The 10377-nt window shown below is 35.0% G+C and overlaps 1 protein-coding gene and 1 pseudogene across 1 annotated transcript; both read left to right on the top strand.

The window, feature by feature from the left end:
* The first annotated feature begins 1647 nt into the window (after positions 1-1647).
* LOC140859182 (putative germin-like protein 2-1) lies at positions 1648-2600 on the top strand. Its single transcript, XM_073260814.1, has 2 exons — positions 1648-1814; positions 1933-2600. Exons 1-2 carry the CDS (start codon positions 1703-1705, stop codon positions 2481-2483), a joined length of 663 nt encoding a protein of 220 aa, XP_073116915.1. The 5' UTR covers positions 1648-1702; the 3' UTR covers positions 2484-2600.
* A 1491-nt stretch (positions 2601-4091) lies between these two features.
* Positions 4092-5168, top strand: LOC140859262 (uncharacterized; annotated as a pseudogene).
* Positions 5169-10377: the final 5209 nt, after the last annotated feature.

Here is a 10377-nt window from a genome sequence, read left to right as displayed (position 1 = left end):
AGAAGCTAATTTTGTATTAAATTTTCAATGAGAGGCAACCAAGAGCACTTCAACAACCTTCTTTCACAAAGAGGAAGACCTAAATTTTTAAAAGGAAAGAGCCAATAGAGCAATGAATGCATTTCAATCAGCAACACCTGTATCCTTGCATTGAACCTTAATATTCTTGGATGTCTTTTCTTGAAAATATATAGGGGTACAATTGACCTGAGCCGAATTGAGTAAATAAAGGCTCAAGTTTGACTCAATTCAAAATATTGAGACTCAAAATTAAACTCAAGATCGATCAAGTCTTAATATTTCAAGTTTAAGTTTAACTCAATGAAAAGAAGTAATACTTCGAATTTGATTTGACTCGACTCGAATATCAATCGAGCCATACTCGAGATCGAGCTTGTGAATCTTCAAGCTGAGTATCTTACTATTTGAATATATCTTTTACTTTCAAAAAACCCTAAAAAAACCTTACCAAAAAAAAAAACAAGAACCCTGAAAAGAAGAAATAGAACCAAGCCAACTCTTTAATTTAATAAAACTGAACCCAACTAATACTCAACTAAATCCCTCAAATCCAAATGCCTTAAACACACCAAATTCGAACTGATCAAAACATTAGAAGAGGAAAAAACCAAATGCATTGAAACATTCTGATCCCCTAACTTTATGGAACAATCAAGGAAATAGATAACAAGGACGGACATCACCCAGCCATCCATCTTTACAGAATCCGACGTTCCTGACATCGCCTAATTAATAGAGGAGAATTCATAAAAAAACAATACTTGGCTGCCAAAGCACCCTTCCAAAAATAAGACAAACAATTTGCATTCCCCCAATCTTGTGGAAGCCAACTAGTTCTCATCTCTTTTTTTTTTTTTTGTCCTGAAGTGAAAGTGATAGGAGTAAGGCACTACCCCCACTACTACTAATTCTCATAATACGTGAATAGCTTTTGTCAATCATCCAAAAAACAACAAAGAAAAAAAAAAAAAAAAGAGTGGCTTTAACCAACAGAAGATCCCCATCATAATTAAAAAATGTTAGGGTTCAATTAGGACACCCTAGAAAAAGCTACCAGTCAAAAGCCTGCCATCACATGGGCTATTTCAGCCAGTTTGGTGGCTTCAACTGCTACCTTGGAAACCATAAGTGCTAGCACGTCATTCTCCCTGGCAAATCACAGCAGCGTGAGCTAATAGGTCGGTTGATGATTGCTTATTGTGACCATATCAAAATCTTAGTTGAATATAATATACATACCTGCCCATGGACTGCAGTTCTCTAACGACTCGGTATTGGTTGCACCAAGATCCCCATTGATTGATATAAGAAAATATTGTAAGAGAACGAGACAAACCTTAACCAATGGGTGGACGGATTGATATAACAATATCGCATTTTCTTGTCTCTAAACTACTTTGTCACAGTCTTCCATCCACACATATTATCGCCGAGACGCTACGACTTTGTCTAAATGAAAGTTGGACAAGAACAAACACATGGGAAACATTAGAAAACCGTCACCTAACATGGGAATACTCTCTCTTTTTGTGAAAAAGTAATTGCACGACTGATTCAAGCCTCTGAACAGGCACGTATATCTCCCTCTATATATATCCAATTCCTCCAAGCTATTTGGCCACACTACCTTGCTCCATATCCTTGGCTATTCTTCTGCTAGCTAGAAATTAAGGGAGAGCAGATGGCTGCCCATTTTCTCTTCCTTGCCCTCCTTGCTCTGGCTTCATCTCACGCCATTGCTTCTGATCCTAGTCAACTCCAAGACTTCTGTGTTGCTGATCGTAAATCAGATGGTACTCCTCTTCAACAGCTATCTTATAATTAGTTACTGCACATGCAATTAGCCTGCATGCTGTGTAGTTTTTATCATTTCTTCATTTATACTTATCCTTCTTGCAATTGTTGATGCAGTGTTCGTGAATGGGTTTGTCTGCAAGGACCCGAAGATGGCCAAACCCGAAGATTTCTTCTTCTCTGGCCTTGACAAGCCCGGTGACACAGGAAACAAATTGGGGTCTAATGTGACTCAAGTCAATGTGAACCAAATTCCTGGGCTCAACACCCTTGGCATCTCGCTAGCTCGCCTAGACTTTGCACCCTATGGTCTCAACCCTCCTCACATCCACCCAAGGGGAACTGAGATCCTTGTAGTGTTGGAAGGCACGCTCTACGTCGGCTTTGTCACATCTAACCCCAACCAGCTTTTCACTAAGGTCCTTAACAAGGGTGATGTGTTCGTATTTCCTCAAGGTCTCATCCATTTCCAATTCAACTACGGGAAGACAAATGCTGTTGCTATTGCCGGTCTCAGCAGCCAGAACCCTGGCGTCATCACCATAGCCAATGCAGTCTTTGGAGCGAAGCCACCAATCTCCGATTATGTTCTTGCCAAGGCCTTCCAATTGGACAAGAAGACTGTAGATTGGCTCCAAGCCCAATTCTGGATGGACAACAACAACTAGAAACTGCATACAAATTTCTTGATGTAAAAGTTGGACTGAATTATTTATACTATGCTATTTGAATAAGCAAACAATACCTATATATCTGTTCGAATAAACAATAATATATATCGTGGATGATCGACTCCTCAATCGTTTCAGTTATTTCATCAACTTCTAAAACTTTAAACACTTGTTTGAGCCTCAGTTTATATTTGGCCATATCTATAATTTTTACACATGCAAGAGCAAGAGAAATGAAATTTTCAAGCTGCATGCTTGAGCTAGGTAAGCGAAAAATGGATGCATATCCTATAGAACTTGTCCTCCTCACGAGCTACTTGAATCACATGAATCCAACAAAAAAACACCAAAAGTTTTTCTATTTAATAAGCAACACCACAAAAAATTTTCTATTGAATATATATCGAGCACAAAATTATTTGGATTACGCAAATCCAACATTAACTTATCAAGAAACTTCTATTCCTCACGAGAATGATATATAAGGGGCCGTAGCACCATGAGAGACACACGTCTTGTAGGACTCAGCCTCACGGGACATATATGAAATGCATGCCTGATACCAATATTATCCAAATTCATGTGAAGCATGCATTTTACGCTTACTCATCATGGTTTCATGAACCATATCATGAGAAAGCTTGGAAATTTATGTATGTAACTAAGTGACCACAACAGTAAGGTTGATGTGAGAAATTCGAACAATTGTGTCACCATTGCACCAAATATAAGATCATAAGATCTATTTGCAAGGTACTTGGATTCACTATAATTCTTAATCCACACACACATAAGCTCTCTCGAAGTCGTAATGAATTTTAGCTTTGAAAGTTGACGTGCATATACATCTGAGATGGTAGGGATATGCAAGAAGCGGGTCAGGTCAATTCTGAGGTACAATTAAATTAAATTAATTTAAATCAATTTCTTCAAATTGAAATCAAAATTGAATTGATCATCTACAAAAACAGCTTGAAACCAATTTGAGAAATTTGGTTCTATTGATCATTTTATCAAATTGGTGTTCAATTTTGGCTAAATGGGTTGGAATAAGTTTAAACATGAAAAAGTGTTCTTTCTCTATTTTTCGGATTATGGATTTGGGAGAGTGCGCTAGTTTGTCAAGAACATTCAAGAGATCTTAATTTACAAGAATTAAGGTTATTTTGTGATTGATTTAAAATTATTATGAAATAGTTAGATTATTTTTTTAGGTAGCTAGCCTTGCATGTCTGTGGGGTCCGTCTTGCAAGCATGCATCATCCGTTACACTCGAGGTATGACAGATTTAATGATATCAAAGTCTAAGCTTAAGATCACTAGGATTTATGATTAATTATGAGAGAAATAATGACATAAGAGCCTAGATTCAAGGATCCTTAGTGTTCATTGGAAAGATTGAGTCTTGGATGGAAATTAGGTAATGAGATGTCTCTGTTTGTGCATGCTTTCCTGTTAATAAATTTATGTTAATTATTTTGTCTCGAATATTATTATGATGCTTATTTTATTTTTATTGAAATCAAGAATGTGCTCCACTGTGGTCCCAGCCGAAGAATAAGTGATTTAATAAGAGGTTCTCAGGATGAAGTTCCTCCTGCATCGATGGCCAAAAACCCACAAGATCAAGAGCATTTAAATCAGAATATGAATCTTGATGTTCAACAAGAAGCGATAGTTGATCAGCTGATTACAAATCAACCAATTTGGTACCAATCAGTAATTCCACCAAGAAATATAGCTGAAAATTTGGATCGAATGCTTGAATTAATTCAAGAGGTTGTGGGGTTGGTGCATCAATAAAGAGAGTTACCTCAGTAGTCTTTACACCCACTATTACAGAATCCTGACCTATCCGATCATCGAAAGAGTATAATAAAGTCTAAAAAAATTATCCCTCCGGCCTTTAAGGGCATTACTAATCCTCAGGAGGCTGAGGCTTGGATAGATGAGATGAAAAAAGCCTTTAGAGCTATGGAATGTACCGATGAGGAAAAAATCAAATTTGCTACTTATATGCTTCAGGATAGAGCTCATCATTGGTGGAAGTCTGTGGAGCGTACTCTAACTTCTGGCTATGGGTCAGTTACATGGTAGAGGTTTTGCACCGTCTTCTATTCCAAATATTTTTCTGCCAGCCGGCTAAGAGAATTAGAAAGAGAATTCCTTAATTTATCATAAGGAGGAATGGCTGTCGACAAATATGAGACAGAATTTGACAAACTATCCCGATTCGCTCTCACCCTTGTTGCGTATGATGAGTCCAAGATGAGAAGGTTTGAGGAGGGATTGATACCATATATTCAAAGGGGTCTTCCTATAGTGCACTCAACAAATTATGATAATCTAGTAGACAAGGCTAAGAGCATTGAAATTATCTAGAAGAAAACCCAAAATATAGAAGAAGAAAAGCCAAAGAAAAGAGGTAGAGATTTTGAGGCTTGTGCTGGATAGAATGAATTGAATTTTAGGGGATCTATAAAATTTCGAGCAACTGAAGGTTCTGAATATTCAACTCATTTTCATCGGGAGAAACACGGATTTTATGATAATGTTAATCAACAAGACAGGCTTAAGTGTGCTGTGTGTGATAGTATCTATAATAGTAAGAAATGCAGGAGAACAAATGGAACTTATTTCAAGTGTGGCTAACAGGGCCATAAGATAGCCGAGTGCCCATAGAATATTTTAGGGTCTTAATCAATTTAGAGACCACAATGTTTTAGGACTCGATCATATCAACCTTCGGCTGCTCAAATTCCTACTGGACAGACTCACGTAGCTCAAACATCTTCTCACAAGCAATGGAAGGAGGGCAGACCACACACTTAGGGCTGTGTCTATGACTAATTTCGCAAGATACACATGCGTCCAATGCCAAAATTACGAATAACTTAGTTTATAATATAGCACTCAATTATGAAATAGTTTTGAATATGATAACAAACTTAAAGGTTAATTATGATGGGGTATGTTCGAGGTAAGTTAGGAAGAAAGACTCGAAGTATTGTTTGAGTTCTATTATAAAGTTGAAATTGTGGATCTTCTTAGTTTTAGTGTAGAATAATACTGTGGTCAAAAACTATTTAGAGAACTTGAAGAAATTTTGTGAGTTAGACTGGAATGTGTAATGGAAGTATGATGGGTTAAGTTATTCTAAAGTTTGCCAGAAGCAGTATCAATGATGAATGTGATATTTGGATAGATGACTTATAGTTGTGTTAGCTTGTATGTGCATTCACTGATAATTAAGTTATGCTAAATTTGGAGGATAAAATTTAGTTAAGGGGAGGGGGAGGATGTGACACTCGTGCCCGAACCCAGCGAACTTGGGCCCAGGCCTTTATCCCAAGATGGTAACGCCTGTTAGGTGGTATGGGGGGGTGTGTGTGGTGGTGGGCGTGGGGGAGTGGACATGCATTCTTATCACGCAAGGCCATGCTAAGGGGAAAAAAATAGAGGGCCGAATGGGGTGATTGCACCTTATCACGTATGACCCAACCTGCGGCCTCTTGTTCTCTATCTTCTTCTGTTTCCCCAATCTCTTTCTCGCTCTTGCATTTTTCTCCCATAGATATCTCCCTGTCATGCGCTTTCTGTCTCCCATACATTCTCACCCTCCCAAAAAACCTCTCCTTTTCATCTCTAGGCTAGCCTCAGAGGGGTTTTGTCACTTCTACTCCCACCCTATGATAAGAAGCAAGGTAAAATTGGTATCCATTCCCCCATAGAAAATTAGAGATTGATCAGATCTTTAAAAATTTTAGAAATTATTTTGAAATATTGACATATTATTGAACAAACCTACGTACATGTGCAATTTTGGATTGCCAGAACTCGAAACATCTGTCACTAGATTAAACTTATATTGATTCTTACCATTTGCGAGGTAGCGATGTAATGCATCTCGATATACTTATAAATAATTTAATAATTTTTACATTTATCTGATTAAGTGGTCAAGCATGTTAGTTTTATTTTTTGAATATGAATTAAATATGTATTTTGATAGCTCCATAAATAAATTAGTTTGATATATAATCTATTCTAAATAATAATTCTACAAAGTGTGACTAGATAACTTATGAAATTACTTTTGTGCATATTCTGCATAGCTATGATCTATTCTAGCCCCTCCAATGAGGATTATACGTTAGACCTTTCGACTTGGAATCTGAAAAATTAGTTTCGATACTGTACCACCGATGATTAGAATAGTGGTATTTGGGCACCATTATCAGTTATCTGACCCATGCCTGTTGGATTAAATGGCCGTAGCCAAACATCAAAGCTAGTATTATTTTATGGAAAGCATGCTTTGAAAAATAAAAAAAGCATTATTCTCTGATATTTGTTATTATTGAATTTTGTCCCATCAATTATATATGTTTAGTTTTATTGCAAATTAACATACTTTGACCCACCTTGAAGTACTTTGTCATTTACTGGGCTAGTCTCATTATTATTCTTTCTTTATTTTTTAGATTATGGATTTGGGGGAGCATGCTAGTTTGTAGGAAATATTTAAGAGATCTTAGTTTGTAAGGATTAAGATTGTTTTGTGATTGATTTAAAATTATTATGAAATAGTTAGATTTTTTTAGGTTGCCTTGCATGTTTGTGGGGTCTGCCTTGCAGGCATGCAGTGTCTGTTACGCTCGGGGTGTGACATGCAAGAGTAAGAGAAATGAAATTTTTAAGCTGTATATAAGCTAGGCAAGTGAAAAACAGATGCATATCTTGTAGAACTTGTCCGCTTCACTAGATGCTTGAATTACATGAATCCAACATAAAACACCCAAAAATTTCTATTTAATAACCAATAAAGCAAGAAATTTCTATTTAAAATCTAATGCAAAAATTTTTGGATTATGCAAATCCAATAATAAATTAACAAGAAATTTCTTATTCCCGACGAGCGAGGCATGATAGAAAGGGCGGTAGCCGCATTAGACATGCATGCCCCATAGGACTCAGCTTCATGAGACATGAAATACCTAATGCCTAAATTATACAAATTCATGTGAAGCATGGATTTTACCCCTACTTATCATGGTTTCATGAATGATGTCATGAGAAATCTTGGAAATTTATGCATTTAATCAATTGACCAACAGTTAGGTCAATGCAAGAAATTTGAATCATTAATGTGTCACCATTGCACCAACTATGAGGTCATAGGATCTATTTGCAAGATACTTGAATTCACCATAATTCTTAATCCATGCACACATAAGCCCTCTTGAAGTCATAATGAATTCTAGCTTTGAAAGTTGAGGTGTATATGCTTCTTCGGGTGGCCTATCAGATTTGAGTTCATTGGCTGGCCCTACTGCTAGCTAGGTGGATCCATCTCCCATGGGAGTCTGTCCCATTATCACATTACATGGATTTCTTGGGGTGCCAACCATCTTGAATAATCACAAACAAAGTGCTGGTTGGTAGCCTCTGTACAAGGAAATAACCAAAGGTTGGAAGTAAGAAAGTACCATATTCCAAACTCATTACTTGGTCTTTGCACATGGCATAGCTGCATATTACCCTAGGATGTAACTGCAGGGCCAGATAATCTGAACCAAACAAGGCTACAAATGGGTCGGGTTGACCCATGACCGGACCCGACTTGACCCACTTAGATCCGATCCAAACCCACTTTAAAGGATCCATATGGTTGTGTCGGATTCTAAAATTGGAACCATTCCATTTTCTGGATCGCATCTGGGTTAATTTATTGAATTTGACTCGACTGGATCTGAACCATTAGATTTTTGAATCAATTTTGAATCTTTTACTCTATGACCCAACCTGATCCAAACCTAACATACCATTAGGATCCAAATCTATTTGAGCCTCTAAGTTGTGATTTAAGACTTGTATGAGTAATGTGTTTAACATAAAGATAGATTTAAAATTATTTTTATATATTAATTTATTTTGAGGGCAACATTGTTTATCATCTATTTTATGTAGTTAATTTTAATTGACTATATGATAATTAAAATGTATTTAGATATGTTTGACCGGATCTATCCTAGACCCAATCCGATCATAAATTTTTCAGGTTGGGACCTGATTAGATATGGACCCAACCCGACTCGACCTGACCCTAGTGATCCATTGGGTCGAAATTATGAATATGATCCAACCTGATTCGATCTTTTATTAGGTTGGAACTGGATCCAATATTAGGATCCTATCAAGGAGTTGGGTCAAATCGGGATCACTCATGACCCGATTCGACTGGACCCATTTGCACCTTTAGAACCAAAATACTTAATAGCAGAAGATAAAATTTAAGATTAGTAAAAGATTTCATTAATTACTAATAAGTAGGATTGTCCAAAATGTAGGTTTTAGATATATCTATTCAAAAGTCTAACCACTACTATCTCCAAAATCCCTGATTAATCCCATGAAACTTAGTTTCATGTATCTCTAAAAAAAATAAAATGATAATATGAGCTAATAGCTGAGAATTTCCTGCATTCACACATGCACCCACATGAATAGGATAGCCGTATTTTGTAAATATAGAACTACTAAGAAAATAGTAAGATTCATGCATCCACAATTAATAACAAAACAATTGCATACATATATTTCACCTATAACAAACCAATATGCGCATCGAGCTTTGCAAAAACTCAAATGTGTACAATATATCATCAAAATAGCATTCTTGATATGCAAATAATAAATGATCATATCAGCAGCTCTAGTTAGCCACAATTTAGTTGAATTACTATATTATAGTTACTATTATTGTTTTAATGATTATTGCCATCATCATGATTTTCATCATCATCATCATCTCTTATTTAGTACAGAGTGGATACAACTTTTCGATATTTGGAGTAATCACGGTTACGCTTTATTCATGATTGGCAAACGATAGTACCAAGTATATATCTATCCACCGCGAAGCTATTATATAGTCAAGCTCATGACTAGCAAACTATAGTAATATTTCTTCTCTTATGGCAAACCTTTGTTCAATATCATGGCCAATCCAAATACCCAAATTTTATATCTTTCAAAGATTTTATCTTTTATTTCTATAAATTATTTATTCATGATATATCTAGCAAAATTTAGCATAATATATATAATATCATAAATATTCAAATGAATAATATTATGATATGTGTAAATATGAAATATTAATAATTACTAAGATATAATACAAAATATCTATAATCATGCAAGTGGTCGTATTCAAATTAAGATCATTACCTCCATCTATAACAAAATCCAACCTAGTGTATCAACTCGGCCCCCACCACACCTAATGCACCTGGTTTGCTCAAAGTCAATATCTGACATTGCAAAATCTAGAAACTAACCTTGTTATCAGCTTAAATAATTATGCCCTAATTGTTAAATTTTCTCAGCTCCAAAAATCTAGGATTCATTTGATTCATGAGAATTTTTCTTCTCAGGAGGTAACTTTCTGTAAAGTTACTTTCTAGAAAGTTACTTCTTGGAGATATAATTTTAATATTTTTGATTGACCATAGAAAAGTGACTCATTGCAGAATGACTTATATTCAGTTGTGCATCTATTTTTTTAAAAAATTATATAAAATACCTATTATACCTTTAATAGATATAATACCATACCATTTTACTTTCAGACTTTAATTAATATAAATATAATATTAATTTATTATATTAATATAATACTAATATATTAATAATATATTAATATTTTAATATAATAAATTATTAAAAGAGATATAAATATAATATTCAATATAATATTATGTTAATTATAAATATTATATAAATATTAAAATAATATTAATATATTATAAATATTATAATATTTATATTAACATAAATATTATGTTATATTAATATAAATATTAAGAATATATCACTATTCGCTATT

The sequence above is a fragment of the Elaeis guineensis genome, chromosome 7 (assembly GCF_000442705.2).
Source record: "Elaeis guineensis isolate ETL-2024a chromosome 7, EG11, whole genome shotgun sequence".
Classification (NCBI taxonomy): Eukaryota; Viridiplantae; Streptophyta; class Magnoliopsida; order Arecales; family Arecaceae; genus Elaeis; species Elaeis guineensis.
The sequence above is the reverse complement of the archived record's forward strand: the minus strand, read 5'-3'. Positions and strand labels throughout refer to the sequence as shown.

What these genes read in the sequence shown, in the direction of transcription:
- LOC140859182 (XM_073260814.1), top strand. Translation starts at nt 1,703, where the DNA reads ATGGCTGCCCATTTTCTCTTCCTTGCCCTCCTTGCTCTGGCTTCATCT. An exon ending in TGCTGATCGTAAATCAGATG is followed by an intron (nt 1,815 to 1,932) that starts GTACTCCTCTTC and finishes TTGTTGATGCAG; the next exon opens with TGTTCGTGAATGGGTTTGTC.